Genomic DNA, 14922 nt, shown 5'->3' with positions numbered 1-14922 from the left:
TATTTGTTTATTATTTATTTCAAGAATGCAAGAATGTTGTTTTCACTAAAGCATACATTAAAAGTTATAAGGATTATATATATGTGTACAACTTTGTACCTATGTAATCTTTCTTTTTTGGGGGAGGGGGGCTACAAAAATTTTGTTGCCGGTGATGGGGGGCCACTAAAATTTTTGCTGGTGTTAGGGGGCCTGTAAAAAATATATGCACCACATATTTTCTCTTCCAGCCCCCCCCCCCCCCACCCCCTCGCCGTTAATTGTGCTCGTTCCCTTTTGAGTAATTTGTAATATTGGAACATTCAGCTAAAGGGCACCTAACACTTTTGAGAAATTTGAAAAAAATATGAAGATCCAATTATCCCAAACTAGTTCATATCGTGTTAATACTAATTCGCTGAATTTATTTCAACAAACTTTATCAATTTTATTCTTTCTTTCATGGTCTATCAAACAGTGTTGCTGTAGTTTGCAACACGTATGGTGAAGTGGTATGGGTCGTGATTTCTTTCAGTTCAGAGGAGACACAGCTTTCATAGAATGATGGATTTTATGATTAGAAGTTTAATAGTGTTTATCTCATTTCAAGAATATATAGAGGCGTCCGTTTCGATGTGATTTACGGCAAATGACGTCTCTTTGCTTTGTTGATGACATGGGCCCGCGTGAGTCACGAGTCAAGCTCGCCATACCGCCACCTATAGTTCCGAACGAACAGAACGCTCACCGGGGATTGGCTTATCGTTTCCGGAGAAAACATGAAAGTTGGTGATTCGTGACAACAAGAGCGATGTTTATGTGGTTCGGCTTGCGACATACCGCTGACAATGACCAATTCACAATCATCAAAAGATGTGACCGCTGCAGATTCGGAGGATTCGACACCCGATTCCCAGACCAGGGACGGCGGTGTCGTCGGATGGTTGGTTGTCCTGGGTTCTCTCATATGTCACATTTTCGTCGGTGGAGCGTTCCAGGCCATAGGTCCGCTATTTGTCGTCATTCAGAGTCATTTTGACGAGACCTCAGCTCGCACTTCATGGATAATTGCCTTTCTCGTGTCTGTAGAATTTGGGTTAGGTATGTCGACGACTTATCTACATAACGTAAATCCAGCTCCCAACAGTCTCCGATCACACGCAGGTATAAACTAGAGCAAAACATACGACCAGGGGTTAAGTGAGTATCTCGTTGAAACTGAATTGTTATAAACAAGAAGTATGAGAATGCTTTCAATCGGGCGGACCTGCGCATACCGTCAATTGCTCCAGCGTAAATCTGATCAGCAGACATTTAAGAGCTTAAATGTGAGATACGCAGCTAATATTGTAGTAAGTTATTCGCTATAATATATGCAATGGGCACAGTCGTTCAAGGATAACTACAGGCGGCTTTGAGCGAGAGTACGCGTCGGCTTTAATGCTGGGGCAAAAACAAGGGCATACAGCTTGTTGTTGCACAGCTACACCCGGAGTGCCGCCGAGATCTCGCGTGAAAGTTATGTTCGTAAACGATAGTTTGTTGTGTCGTTTTTTTAATGGCAAGTCTTCCACAACATGTAATTGAAGAGAGTGTGGTTGTGTTTGTTAAAGAGTACTGTTTTTTGTCTGTTACGATTCAGTTTGGCCCCAAAGTGGGTCACCAGCTGTGATCCTCTGTCACAACAGCTGACCTCAGTGCAAGCACTAGGTACTGCTGGAGCAGAAAGGTTAATAGCTCCTTGAAGTTGAAAGTGGCCTAATCTAAATTACCTTTTGAAGATTTATTCACTGTTGATGTTTTACATGTCAACCATATTTTTAAGTTCTAGTTCCGAGAGTAAGTTGAGATACACAGTATTCAGCATGTAAACTCATCTTGCACATGTGTAAACTGCACTGTTATTGTTGACGAGTGAATTCTTGTGCGGACTAGAATTCAAATGTAAACAACAGTGTATTTTACATGGTGTATAGACACTTTGTTGATGAACGACAGGCTTATGTATAGAACAAGAAATTGCAATTGATATAAAAAGAAAAAAATCATCGAAAGTTACAGCTACACTACTATACTGGTCCTTCCTTACCCTGATCAAATACAACCATTCCCATACAGAGGTGTTCTGTGGGCCCCTTTAAGTAGGTCACTATATAGCTGTGATTGTCTGTCATATATAGGGGCTTTGCGAATGCACTGTTATTCATCCTTGAATAAATAAAACAATGTTTAACTCCTCAGATTTATATGACCCAGTTCGCATGTAAACGAAGTTCCTGCGATTTTGGAACTTCAACACTTGAAATGAATAGCAGCGTTGATTCGGCCCCTGGTTTCTTTACAGCAAAACCTTCTGCCATCTCCTAGGAGTAAGCTTAATAAGTTTTTGAAAAGCCGCTTCTAGAATACAACCAGTGAAGACTTTGCTTCGGAAGCGTCTTGAAATTGTTTGTTGTGATACAAGGATTACTCATTCGTTTGGGAATATCGTCTACCAATCCTGATCTGTGTATGAGACAAACAAATCCAATTCAAATTCAATCCAAAACAGATCAAAGTTGGTAAAAGGACATAGCACTTGGCATGAAGAGAGTGTACTCTGGCAGAGAGTTGCATTGGGTCAAATAATGATAGTGTCCTTGTAGCGTTCCTTATGACATCCACATTACGTTTGTAACAAAAACAACACAAGTTATGTTCGTTAAATTTTATTGGTCAACAATAACAACATAAACACCACAAATAAACATATATAACAATACAAACAACAACAACAGCCAGACCTCTGGGTACCCTGTGCTACTACAGTCGCCTGAACGAAGCTCACAAATTTGGTACCATCCATATCAAACCGTAGCAGTTGACTAATCTGAGGAATCAGCGGCGAAAAGAAAGTTTTACAGGAATGTGTGACACTAACAATAATGTCATGTTTTGTGTTATTATTCTTATGCGCTGCTTCCATGTATTTAATAATGTTGTAATAATATTAATCCGAGCGCGAAAAGAATAGGCCAAACCCGGAATTCGAATCGACCACGGTACAAACAAAGCCATGTGCGCAAACGCGCATAGACGTACGTGTATTTCCATACGCGTTAGTACACATGTGGGTTTGTTTGTACCGGCATCACGTGATTATTTGGGCGTACTGAGTCCGTAGAACGCATCGCGTCCTTTTTATTCCGGGCAGTAAAAGAATTCAAAATAGCTTCTTATCGTTGCGGTAAAGTGTTCTCATTACAATGGTCGTACCAGTCATCATCAGCTCGTATTTCATTTCGTGTTTTCATAGTTGTTAAATCTCTCTCTCTCTCTCTCTCTCTCTCTCTCTCTCTCTCTCTCTCAGCACCAATCTCAAATGTTTTCGTGAAGAAAATTGGCTTCCGGATGACAGTGCTGCTAGGAACAATAATCTCATCGACTGGTTATTTCATCAGTGCATTTGCTCCTACCATAGAGTTTCTGTACCTCAGCATCGGCCTCGCAATTGGTGCGTAACTGCTATCTCGGAAATTTGAGTACCTATGAGTATGTTAGCTTTGGTTTATAAGATTGGGTATATTGTTCCTATTAAGTATAACACCTGCACTGCTTGCAGATATTGACAAAGTTAAAGATAGATTTTCCAATATCCTTCAACTCCCTATGATATGATGAATATTGTCGATATTGTCATTATATATATATATATATATATATATATATATATATATATATATATATATATATTATCATTATCTGTCTCTGTGTCTATCTGTGAGTTTCTCTGTCAGTGCCTTTCTGTGTGTATGTATGTAATATACAGAGGGGTAGATCCATAGAGAAGAGCTGGCGATTCCTTAATAAATTTGTTTAAGATATTGCATGATATAAATATTAACTACATGAAAGTCAACTCAAAGGTACTAACCATGTTTACCATGTTTCATACAGGACTGGGCTACGCTATTATATTACCTGCATGCATTGGAATCAAGGCATTTTTCATCAAGAAAAGATTCCCCATTGCCAACGTGCTTGCAGGGTCTGGAGCTGGTCTTGGAGTGTTCATTTTTCCTCCGTTGTTGCAAACACTGATCGACAACTACGGGTGGAAAGGAGCTGTCATAGTCTTCTCCGCCTTGAATGCACAAATGGGGATAGCTGCTGCCCTGTTCAGAGCACCGGAAGAGCATAATCGAAGTGCTTCGAAGTCGGAAGAAGATGTGAAAATTGCAAAAAGTTCACGGACGTGCTTGACAAGCGCTGTCGATACCTGCGATTTCTGGCTACTGAAGAAGTTTCCCACATTCGCGATTTTCGTGCTGGCAACCGGAATATCGGATGGCATCGGATACCAGGGTTCGCCCTCACACATGCTGGCACGCGCAAAGACTAAACATATCGGATCCATCACAGACATTTCGCTGCTCGTCTCGATTTTCGGATTGGCAACAATCATCGGAAGGCTTGTAATTCCTATTCTTTTATATCTGACGGGAAAGTACACGACGAGCCTAAAATTGTACTCTGTCGCAATTGTCCTCTCCGGGACGTGCAATTTGTTCAGTCCTTTGGCGAGTAATTATGGAGGGTACAGCACCTATGCATTCATTTATGGACTTTTCATGGGCATAGTAATGGGCATAAGACCTCAAATTGCACGTGACATTCTTGGCCCTGAAAAGGTTACAGCAGGCATCGGTCTCATGAAGTTTTGCATCGCTTTTGGAGCTTTAATAGGACCGCCTACTGGAGGTATAGAATTGTATTCTCTGTATCATTTGCAAGTTGGGTTGATCATTTCAGATGGACTATCCCTGGAGTGTCAAATGTTGACTACGCAATATTTAAAATGTCCTTCGAGTTTCAAAGCATAACCATATTGGGAAATTATTACAGTTCTTTCGGGAAAAGGGCAAATTCAGCAGATCACATCTCTAGAATTTTTTTTATATCAAAGGAAAGAAAAATATAAAGTATACAACTATGCAAGGGAAAAAATAAAGGGCCAGTAACTGTTACTTTTTCGTGATTGTTCCTTCAGTCTCTTGTTCTACTCCGTAAAGTGTGTTGACATACACAATCTTCAGCTTGTCAACCCAGCCTGTACGTGTATAGACTGCATCATCGTTGTTGACAAATGAATTCTAGTCCGCACTATAGAATTTAAATGTAAACAATAATGAACAATAACGATGTGTCGATAAGCTAAATGATGAGTGTTTCAACATGTTCTGGGGAGTAGAACATGCGATTGACATACACGACAAAATTAATTTACAAAAATAATTAAAAGTTAGTGCTACTGACCCTGCTCACGCTCGTACACTCTCCATCACGCTTCGCACACAAGCAATATTAACGCTTCATACACAACTTATTAACGTTTGCGCGAAATACACTGTAAGATAACACAATTGTATTCTTTCTCTTTAAGGTTACATATATGACGTCACTGACGAATACGATAACTCCTTTTATTTCTACGGAAGTCTTCTTGTCTTTGGCGGATTGATGATACTTGTGTTGGAACCTCTCACAACCAGAAGGCAAAGAACGTTAGAGGGCGTTACAAATGTGATCGTTGATGAGCCTTGCCGATACAGTGTGTCATTTCTTGAGGTGGCGACACAAACTGGGGAAAAGCATTGAACTCTATGTGTGTCATCTACGGACATACCCCGCTGCAAATTGTATCAAAGATGAGGGGCGGTGTTACTTTACATCAACATGAATAAATTTCGTATAGAAAATCTGTCATATGAGGTTGTGTGTGGAATTTCAAGGTGATCGGACATAACTTCTTTCCTAGTTTTCCCTTTAAATGGGAATGCAACAGCGCTTGAGAAAAGGACTCTCTTCGCGGAGTTTGACGGGTTGATTGCTTCGCTTTTTTTTCTTTTTTGTTTCCTTTTTTTCATCGGTGCTCATAATGCCAATGGTGAATGAGAACTTCATTTGTTCTGCTCTGCAGGAATTCTGATTTTATACAGTGTATGTTTATGTACAGGGTGCAGTTGCTTCTGCTTCAGATGAGGGGGCCTGTCTGTCATTAGAAGGGAAAACTGAATAATACTTGGACTATCCTAGGCTGCTGGACAATTTAACTTGATCTGAAGGAGTATGTTTGAACTGAATAATCTTTTGAGGCACCCTCACACAAGCTTTATTTTCTTGTACCATTAGTTCCCTTTCCTCACAGCGATGAGATGTTTCGCCTAATATAGTAGTGTGGGAGTCGAAGGTACCTCAAATAAGCGCATGTGTAAGGGAGCGTTCAGTTATTATGGCCGCGGTGGGCCGGCAAAATCCAGAAGGGGTCACCTCAAATTTGAAAACTGCAAAGGGGGGTCATGTATTTTTCAAACAGCTCAGAGGGGGTCATTTAATTTTCATAAGTATCCGTCCCGTTAAAAAGCAGTTTCAGTGTTCAGAAATATTCTGGGAGATAAAAATGATTCGTTGCATGATTTCATTCTCTGAAGTTATTCACCTGTAAATCTGAACAAAAGTATAATTATTTGTCACATTAACGTCTTGACTTGACAACTTTGAGGCTTGTCTTATTGTAAATCAAGCTCGCTGCACTGAAGGCGATGAACAATTCCTATTACTTACATATTAGAGATATAGCAAGTTTTGTCAGGGAAATTATTTAACAGTTACCTGTACTGAGACTACTAGTACCATAAAAAGTTAAATAATACTTTTAGGTGAAATTCCAATATCATAATTTTATAATACCCTATTTGAATCAAGTACATTTGTATCAATTATCAAACACCTATAAAAGCACAAATTAATTTAGTTTAGCATTGTAAAAATATTATTTTTAGTTTTCTCATAGACTCCAATGTATAGTGAATCAACATTTCGGTGAAATTCCAAAATCCAATTTCTTGCACACATATCAACCTTTAACCATCCTAGGCTAACTAAGTACTTTAAAATGAATTATCAAATGTCTATAAATACACAGATTTTGATAGTTTTGTATTGGAAAAAAATTATTCTATTTCCTCATAGACTCCCATGTACAGTGAATCTACATTTTGGTATAATTCCAAAATCCAATTTCTGGCGAACACATCCGTTTGTTACCACCCTAATCTAATCAAGTACATTGATATCAATAATCGAGAGTACATAAATACATGAGTTTACCTATTTTTGTATTGGAAAAAAATTATTCATACTTTCCTCATAGACTCCCATGTATAGTGGATGAACATTTTCAGTGAAGTTCCATAATCAGATTTCTTGTACACATAATATGCACCTTTAACCATCATATTCTAATCAAGTAAAATTATGTTAATTATTGAACATCTGTATATGCACAAGTATACCAAGTTTTTCATTGGAAAAAAAATTATTCACAATTTCATCATTGGCTCCCATGTATAGTGGATGAACATTTTTGGTGAAATTCTAAGGTCAAATATCTATAAATGCACAGATATGATTTTGTATTAAAAAAGTATTCCATAGATTTCTCATACATGTATGAGAAAATATATGTATACCATGTATGGTGAATCAACATTATCAACAGCTAATTTTGTAGGCACACGCTTGCGCAAAAATATTGCGATCCACCAGTAATGTCTGTCCAACCCCTTTGAGGGGTAATTTCAAAATTATAGCAAGTCAGAAGGGGAAATCTGAGCATTAACACCTTTGAGTTTTGTAAGGAAGGTCACTTGAAAAAATCTAAGCTCTTTTTTGGGGGGATTTTATTGCTCCATACCCCCGAGGTGTTTGTGTGTGCAGCTTTACTCAAGCAATGTGGGGGGGGGGGTCATGAAATTTTTGTCATCTGGATAGGGGGGATCATCAATTTTTTGGTACAAAGGGTAGGGGGGTTCACTTATTTTGACTGATGCGCAGGAAGAATTTGCCGGCCCACCCCCGGCCATAATAACTGAACGCTCCCTAAGAGTGGGCTCTTCACGATACCATTGCTTGGATGGGCGGGTGGGTGGATGGTGTGCCCGCGCCGTATGATGGTATACCTAGGCTCTCATATAATCCTATTTTATATTCATATTCATAGTCCCTCTAACCAATTACAATACACAGTGGAGATTTAGCGGGATGTTGTCCAGTGTCTTCCAAATGTGCCCATCGAAAATTTGATATAAAACAGGTAGCGTGGACCGCGTCCGTATGATTGCTCACCTTGAACAAAAGATGCAGAACACTATCACGGTGAAGCCAAATAATCTCATCACCTGTAACGGTGCATGCAAGCACCAAGTTTCAAAAAGTGCGACGCTGTTTTGGAATAGAAGATTGCAAGAAGCCTTCGCGTCTAACTCATAGTTAGGCATCCTGTCATGGTTTTCTGTCACGAAATACATAATCATAACATCAACTAAAATTTCCTTAACGACTCTGCTCGTTTATTTTGTAATTTCTTCGACTTTCTCAGGGCATGAACATAAATTACAACGGTCGTTTTTGTTCACCTCGTCATCTTTCTATTGTCCTGGGCGGCCCCTTTATGTAAAAAAAGTGCGGATAGGTTCGCTTTTAAATGACCCCCATGAAAGGTAAACTGTACTGACTTTACTGTCATCGATGACGTCGTTGTTTTCTTTCGAATAGGAGCTCGGCTTTTGGGTCGCGTGATTGTCTGTGATGATGGTTCACAAACAAAGTCGGTACTGGTACAAGGAACGGATGATTGGAAAAAGATTAAGTGCGAGTAGACGGCCACACAAAATCTGCTCGGTACTAGGCGAGAAAGTATAAACTAGGGTCACTGGACGTTAAAATGTCATCATCAGGTTCGCTCGCTTGATGAGGTCGTCGTAGCACAGTCTCCCCCTCTGCCGAAGAGACACCCTTTGCTGGCGAAGCTGACCTGAAGTCGAACGTCTTCAAGACTTCTGTTCGTCAAACGTGGGTTGCCAGCGGTTTATCAACTGTACCACTTCACCTCAGGTATCTTGAGAAATTACAACAAATTGAAATATAAAAGGATTGAAAAATACAAAGGTTTATGAAGAAAATTCTTGCCACAAGTTTCATAACAATTCTCATTTTAACGTCGTTTCATATAATATGTCCTTTTCCCTTGAAATGCTGCTACAAAGGTGAATATTACCATAGTGACAACCCTACTACGCAATTGCCAATCCAATAACCTTTGCTTGTATTGCTATAGGGTGAATACGATGACCTCGGTTGACCTGTATTGTATGTCGTATTTTCCAAGCGTTCGCCCATGACGACCTACATTTAGATATATTCTCTTATCTCTTTTGTTTGAAAACATTTACGTATCTCGTGTTTGAGGTCAACATCTTCATGACGTGTTTCCGGTATTTGCAACGCGACGTATTCCCTGACGTTGGAAGTCTCCATGTGACCTAAGCGTATATACAGCTGTAGTCACGGTTTGAGCAAGTATGGCGTCCGACTTGAGTCCAGTCATAGCGGAGCGATATAAAACCTTGAACGCGCTGTATGAATCCGGAGATTACAAAGGTGTGGCTGCGTGCTACACGTCGGACTGTCAAATCTTGGCGCCAGGAAAAGGTATACAGACGGGACACGACGGTAAGTTGAAACTGTATATTAAACCGTGTATTTCATATTAAATATGAATCTAACCACGTGTATGCCTATATCCGTAAGTGTAAGAGTACTACATGTAGTCACTGATACAGGTGATTTTCTGCCTGTTTTTCTTCAGTAGGCCGTCGAGACCGCGGCTGGTCACTTCTAGCGCGAACAAATTAGAATGTTGGGCACGATGTTCACAGAAAAGAACAAAATTGGAATATGAATGTCGGCGGCAGAGTTAACCTATTAGGCCTATCTGTAGGCCTATTATGATACAGTATTAAAGCTTTGAGGAAGAGCACATTTTGCTGTTTACGACAGTAGTTCCAGCAGCGTACAGTTGAGGTCGGTCAAAATGACATCGAGACAAACTGTTTTAAAATATCGCTGGCGTCGGATACAGACACTGCTTATATGGTAGACGGAGAAGCCCAAGCGCTGGGGTCAGGCTTGAACTCCGTACTGTTGCCAAGGCAAGGCCTCGCGTCACGTGACGCTATAGCAGATGCAAGGGTGGCGCCAGAAGTCCCTGACACCTCCCACGGAGTCAGTCATAAAATTTTCGAATATAAACATTGTTGGTTGAAAGAATAAGGTTGACATAATGACGGTTTTCAATGAAATAGGAATACAAACAGACACCTTTTTTAAATTTAATCTTCCTGAATCATATACCATCCAAAAAATGTTCAAAATGCAACACAAAAAAACGAATTTTCGTCGTTCCTGTTTCAGTACATCGTGCATGTACATGTTTCATGACCACACAGTACAATGTTTGTTAAAACTTTCAAGAGCAAATATCCTGTGATCAATCTTGTTTACATGCATGTCATCAAACTAAACATGGATAAATCAGAATTTCATGTGGTAAAGTTTGGACTGCGAATATCAATAAACACTTCAAGTTTTCTGTAGAACAATTTTGATCAGTCGCTTCAGGTTTTATAGTGTTCAGCACATACTCTACTTCTATGTTGTCATTTAATATGACAATTTGATAAGGGTAGCTAGGTGTTACGAAGGGATCGGACTGTTCACCTCTATATTGTTCAGAACAACGGCGAGACAATAAAAATAGACAGTCTGGAAAAATATACAAAATATAGAAAATATAAAAATATCACCAGGTTCCTACCCCTATTTTGAAAAGCAAGTATTCAGAATCACTCCATTCTTTTTGTTTGGTCACGCTACTTTTTTGAAAAGATATAAAAGATATTCTCATATATCCTGTTCTTGACGGGCCGTGTAAGACCCAGAAAAAATATTGTGAGTTTCAGTTAACATGCCTTTAGGAAATAGAATCGGTCGCTCAGGAACTTTTTTTATTTTTTAATGTCAGTAGGGTAGGATGAAACAAACACCAGAAAATGTGGCAAATCACAAGGGATTCTTAAAAATGCTATGACAAAGTTTAGAGTCGAACGGTTTAATGTCTTCGATATCAATCACGTTATCTTGACGTGTTGAACGACACACGAATGCAAAGTGACGGGCAAAGCACGCCGTCGTCTGCATAGTGCAGTGCACGCGTCGCAGCCCGTCAGCTGGAAATTCGAATACGCACATGACCAGCTATGACATCATTTGATAGAAAAGAATAGGGTAGGTCGGGTTACCGAAAACGCTAATATTTTTAGCTCACATTTGGTATACCAATGTGAAGTTATCGTATAAGCTTAAGTCGGTGGCGTATGTGTGTCTGTATGTATATATATATATATATATATATATATATATATATATATATATATATATATATATATATATATATATATATATATATATATATATATGTATATATATATATGTATGTATGTATGTATGTATGTATGTATGTATGTATGTATGTATGAATGCATGTATGTACGTACGTACGTACAGTCTGTCCGTCAACATCAAAAACACGCGAACCGCTACACTTTTAAGCTTGGTATTTGGTGTGTGGATGCATCCTGGGCTACAGATGGGATTTTGTTCAAATAAAGTTGCATTTCCCAAGTTATGCTAAAGAGCTTTAAAATGTGAAAATGGTCAAAAATAGATAACTTCAGAACCGCTGTTTTGATTACTTTGAAAATTAGTGTGCAATTACCTTATATCAACCTTATACAGCTTTATGTATATCGTAAAGATATCTTGAATTTTGTATTTTTGCTTAATTTTTTTGTTATTTTCCTCATTTTAAGTAAAAATTATTCTTCTCCAAAACCGCCGGCCCAATTGCTCTGAAATTTGGGTTGGATATTTGCAAGGGTGTTACCCTTCTAATTTATTGATATTACGACAAAATTTGCAAGATAACCGTTTTGGGGCAATTTTTGTTATTTTTGGTCAAAAAATTGTAAAATATCTTTTGTCTTTAAAACTGCTGGACAGACAGTTTTTATTTTTGCTATACAGATGCCCAAGGATGACAATAGTTGGGTATGTAGAAATTGTCCTGAAATATGCAAATTTGTATTTTTGTGACAATTTTGTCATTTTCGTTCAAGAAAACGTATTTTTAAGACAATTTTGTCAGTTTTGATTAAGGAAATTTGTTCTGATAAACTACTTGCCTGAAAACTTTCAAATTGTAATTTTGTATAAAAGTCCCGAAGGATGTTATTAGTTAGATAAATCTTCTGCTCAATGAAACTCCAAAATTTGTATAATTTAGGTAAGTTTTCTCAGTCTGTGACCTTAAATGACCTACACCAACCCAGGATATGTTGTGAGACAGTGGTGAAGGCTGTGAACACAATTTTGTCATATTTGGTATCAATTTGTAGTGAAATTTGATCCAGAAAACAAAGCTGGGGTTTAATTTTTCATTGCAGACCAATTTTTGCAACATTTCAATGTAAGACGCACAAGAACTGATAAGAAATTTGGATTCAGGATATTTCCAGACGTCATAATCACCCCAACAGTGGAAGGCATTTCACTATCTGTAACTAACTTACTGTAAGTGCTGTTTACATTCGAATGAACAGCACTGATAGCATTTTAACAGTTTTAAAAATTCCCAAGGTTGTTAATAGCTCACTTTACATTTCCTTTCATCTGGCATTGTAGCTCTTTATGTAAATACGGTCAATGGAAAATTTGATATCCAGGAGTAGTCTAGGAGATTGATCAAGTAGCATTAATTTTTTTTACCTGGTCCTTTGTACATTATTTTTCCCCACTCTCCCACCTTTTCTTTTTGTCAAGCCTTCTCTGGCTGTTTTTTATTGACACTTGCTAATGTATGTACGATCTCTTTCTCCCATTGCTAAAGTAGATCTCGAGTGCCTAAGTTGCACACCTTATTTGCATTTGTTATTCTTGTTTCTAGTTCTACTGTGTAGAACTCATTGTCATAACATCAACATAGAATTTTGCTGCACTGAACAGCTAGAAACAACATTCATTATTGATCAGTGGTACCAATACTAGTATGTATCAATTCTGATCAAATGTGAGCAACACCGTATCATTGGCGCTGTGACCAACCCTGACAGAATCTTTTCATGTTTTGCCTCTTTTTTTTAATTCAGCCGTCGAAGAAGCGTGCAAAGCATTGTCCAAAACTGGCATGAAGACGCTGAAGTATGAGATCAAAGATGTACGAGGCTGTTCCAGTGGAGAGTTGGCATACATGATCGCAAGTGTCAGCATGGCCAAGACCGATGGCTCCGGAAATGTGGAGGGGAAAAATCTCGTAGTCTGGAAGAAGATCGATGGCGTTTTTTACGTGGCTGTTGATATGTTCAACTAGACTAAGTGCCGACTCGAGTTGAATCCGGGCTGCCATCAGACAGGCTGAATCCGATAAGACTTGCTCAGGAGTTATTCCATGTGTTACAAGTATCTCAACTAAACTTATGATGTCATCAAAATTAGTACAGGTGCTTTGCCAACCGATGTCTGAACCACGAATTATACCATAGGATGGTGGTTCTGTCTTTCGTCTCAGCCTCCAGAATCAGAATCATCATGGAAACACAGACGTCTTAAAGGTCAAGTGACTTGCCATTTTTTTCCTTGTCGATATTCCTCATCCAAAGCTGTGGATGTTGTCTTTACACTATTTTACAATAAAGTGTATTTGTAATGCAAGTTAATGCAATAAATACGTTTGCATGGTATTTAACAACGAAATAAAACGTCAATAATTTATCTTTGAAGCAAAGATAAAAGAACTCTCTCAGTTTTCGGCGGTATATTGTACTGTATTCAGTATATCTGATAATAATCACATAATAACCGAACATAGCGAAGACTAAGACAGACAATTACAGACGATTTTCCGTTGTATCGAAAATCTAAGAAAAATTCTCATGCATCAATCTAAGAGTCTGACTTCAGCAAATAGAGATTTCGTTAGAAAACCTTCAGAGCAGGCGCAACTCTAGCAAAGGAAGAAGAATACGGATGTGGGGGAGTAAAATGACGATGAGAATCCCCCGGGGTGGGGTTCGAGATAAACTGACGTCGAAACAGAAGCGAGTGATTCGGTTTAATGTAAAAACCAAGGTTGGTTTATTACAATTCGAATCCAACAACAATAACTAGTAACACCAAAGTAGCAAGGCTTGTCCAGCCATGCAATCTATAGAGCTCTCCAAAACAAGCTAAGGGACGGACCATTAGATCTTGGGAGGGGGGTGGTCAAAAACAGAAAAAAAAAAATTTTCAGAGCAGAAAGTTAGGAAAAAAAAAATCTTCAAACTAGTTTGCAAAATAAAAAAAAATTAATAAGAAGACAAAGGCGTAAAAAAAAAATCTGCAAAAGTCTTTAAAATTTTGATTTTTTTTTAGATTTTACTGACAGAAAGCAACTTTCTGTATTTTTTAGTACATCCTCCCGGCACATTTTTAATTTTAATTTATACATTTAGAGTGACTGTATCCCTTATACTGGAAGTTGTGATTATCTTATCTTTTCAGGACTTTTGTATTCTGATCACTTGAAAATTATGAAATTATAGAACCTGTTTTCTACTTGTTTCCTGCGTACAAACCAAGCAGGTACACTAGGTAAAACATTGAAACTATGGTATGGTTGTCAAGACAGAAAAATGTATTTGCCTTTTAAGATCAAGGTAAACAGATGCAAGCCACATCAGTTTCATTTTTTCACAGCATTTTATTGCAATGATGAATGCAAGAATGGGTGAACAAGTAGAAACACGTCAATTATGATAAAACAACATATCAAGTCATTATGTATTATTTGCTTTTAAAAAGGCATTTTCAATTCTTTTTTTCTCAAAAAACAGCCTCAAAAAACAACAGCAACACATGTTTTAACATTGAACAATACACTACGTAGAATGCCACCTATCCAACAAATCCCAACACAAAAACACACAAAAGGGGTTGAACTTTGAAAGTTTCTCGATAGCAAATACT

General features: G+C 38.3%; 2 protein-coding genes across 3 annotated transcripts; both read left to right on the top strand.

The window, feature by feature from the left end:
* The first annotated feature begins 716 nt into the window (after positions 1–716).
* On the top strand, positions 717–5721 carry LOC139147794 (monocarboxylate transporter 13-like). Of its 2 annotated transcripts, none has more exons than XM_070718996.1 (4): positions 717–1179; positions 3329–3472; positions 3916–4719; positions 5402–5721. In XM_070718996.1, the coding sequence occupies exons 2-4, from the start codon at positions 3370–3372 to the stop codon at positions 5614–5616; spliced, it is 1122 nt and encodes a 373-aa protein (XP_070575097.1). In that variant the 5' UTR covers positions 717–1179; positions 3329–3369; the 3' UTR covers positions 5617–5721. The 2 variants fall into 2 exon arrangements, with proteins under 2 accessions (XP_070575097.1, XP_070575096.1); XM_070718995.1 differs by having other exon boundaries at positions 728–1080.
* Positions 5722–9288: 3567 nt separating this feature from the next.
* Positions 9289–13686, top strand: LOC139147795 (uncharacterized). The gene is made up of 2 exons (XM_070718997.1): positions 9289–9531; positions 13065–13686. Exons 1-2 carry the CDS (start codon positions 9381–9383, stop codon positions 13283–13285), a joined length of 372 nt encoding a protein of 123 aa, XP_070575098.1. The 5' UTR covers positions 9289–9380; the 3' UTR covers positions 13286–13686.
* The last annotated feature ends 1236 nt before the right edge of the window (positions 13687–14922 follow it).

Source organism: Ptychodera flava, chromosome 13, assembly GCF_041260155.1.
Source record: "Ptychodera flava strain L36383 chromosome 13, AS_Pfla_20210202, whole genome shotgun sequence".
NCBI classification, from domain to species: Eukaryota; Metazoa; Hemichordata; class Enteropneusta; family Ptychoderidae; genus Ptychodera; species Ptychodera flava.
The sequence above is the reverse complement of the archived record's forward strand: the minus strand, read 5'-3'. Positions and strand labels throughout refer to the sequence as shown.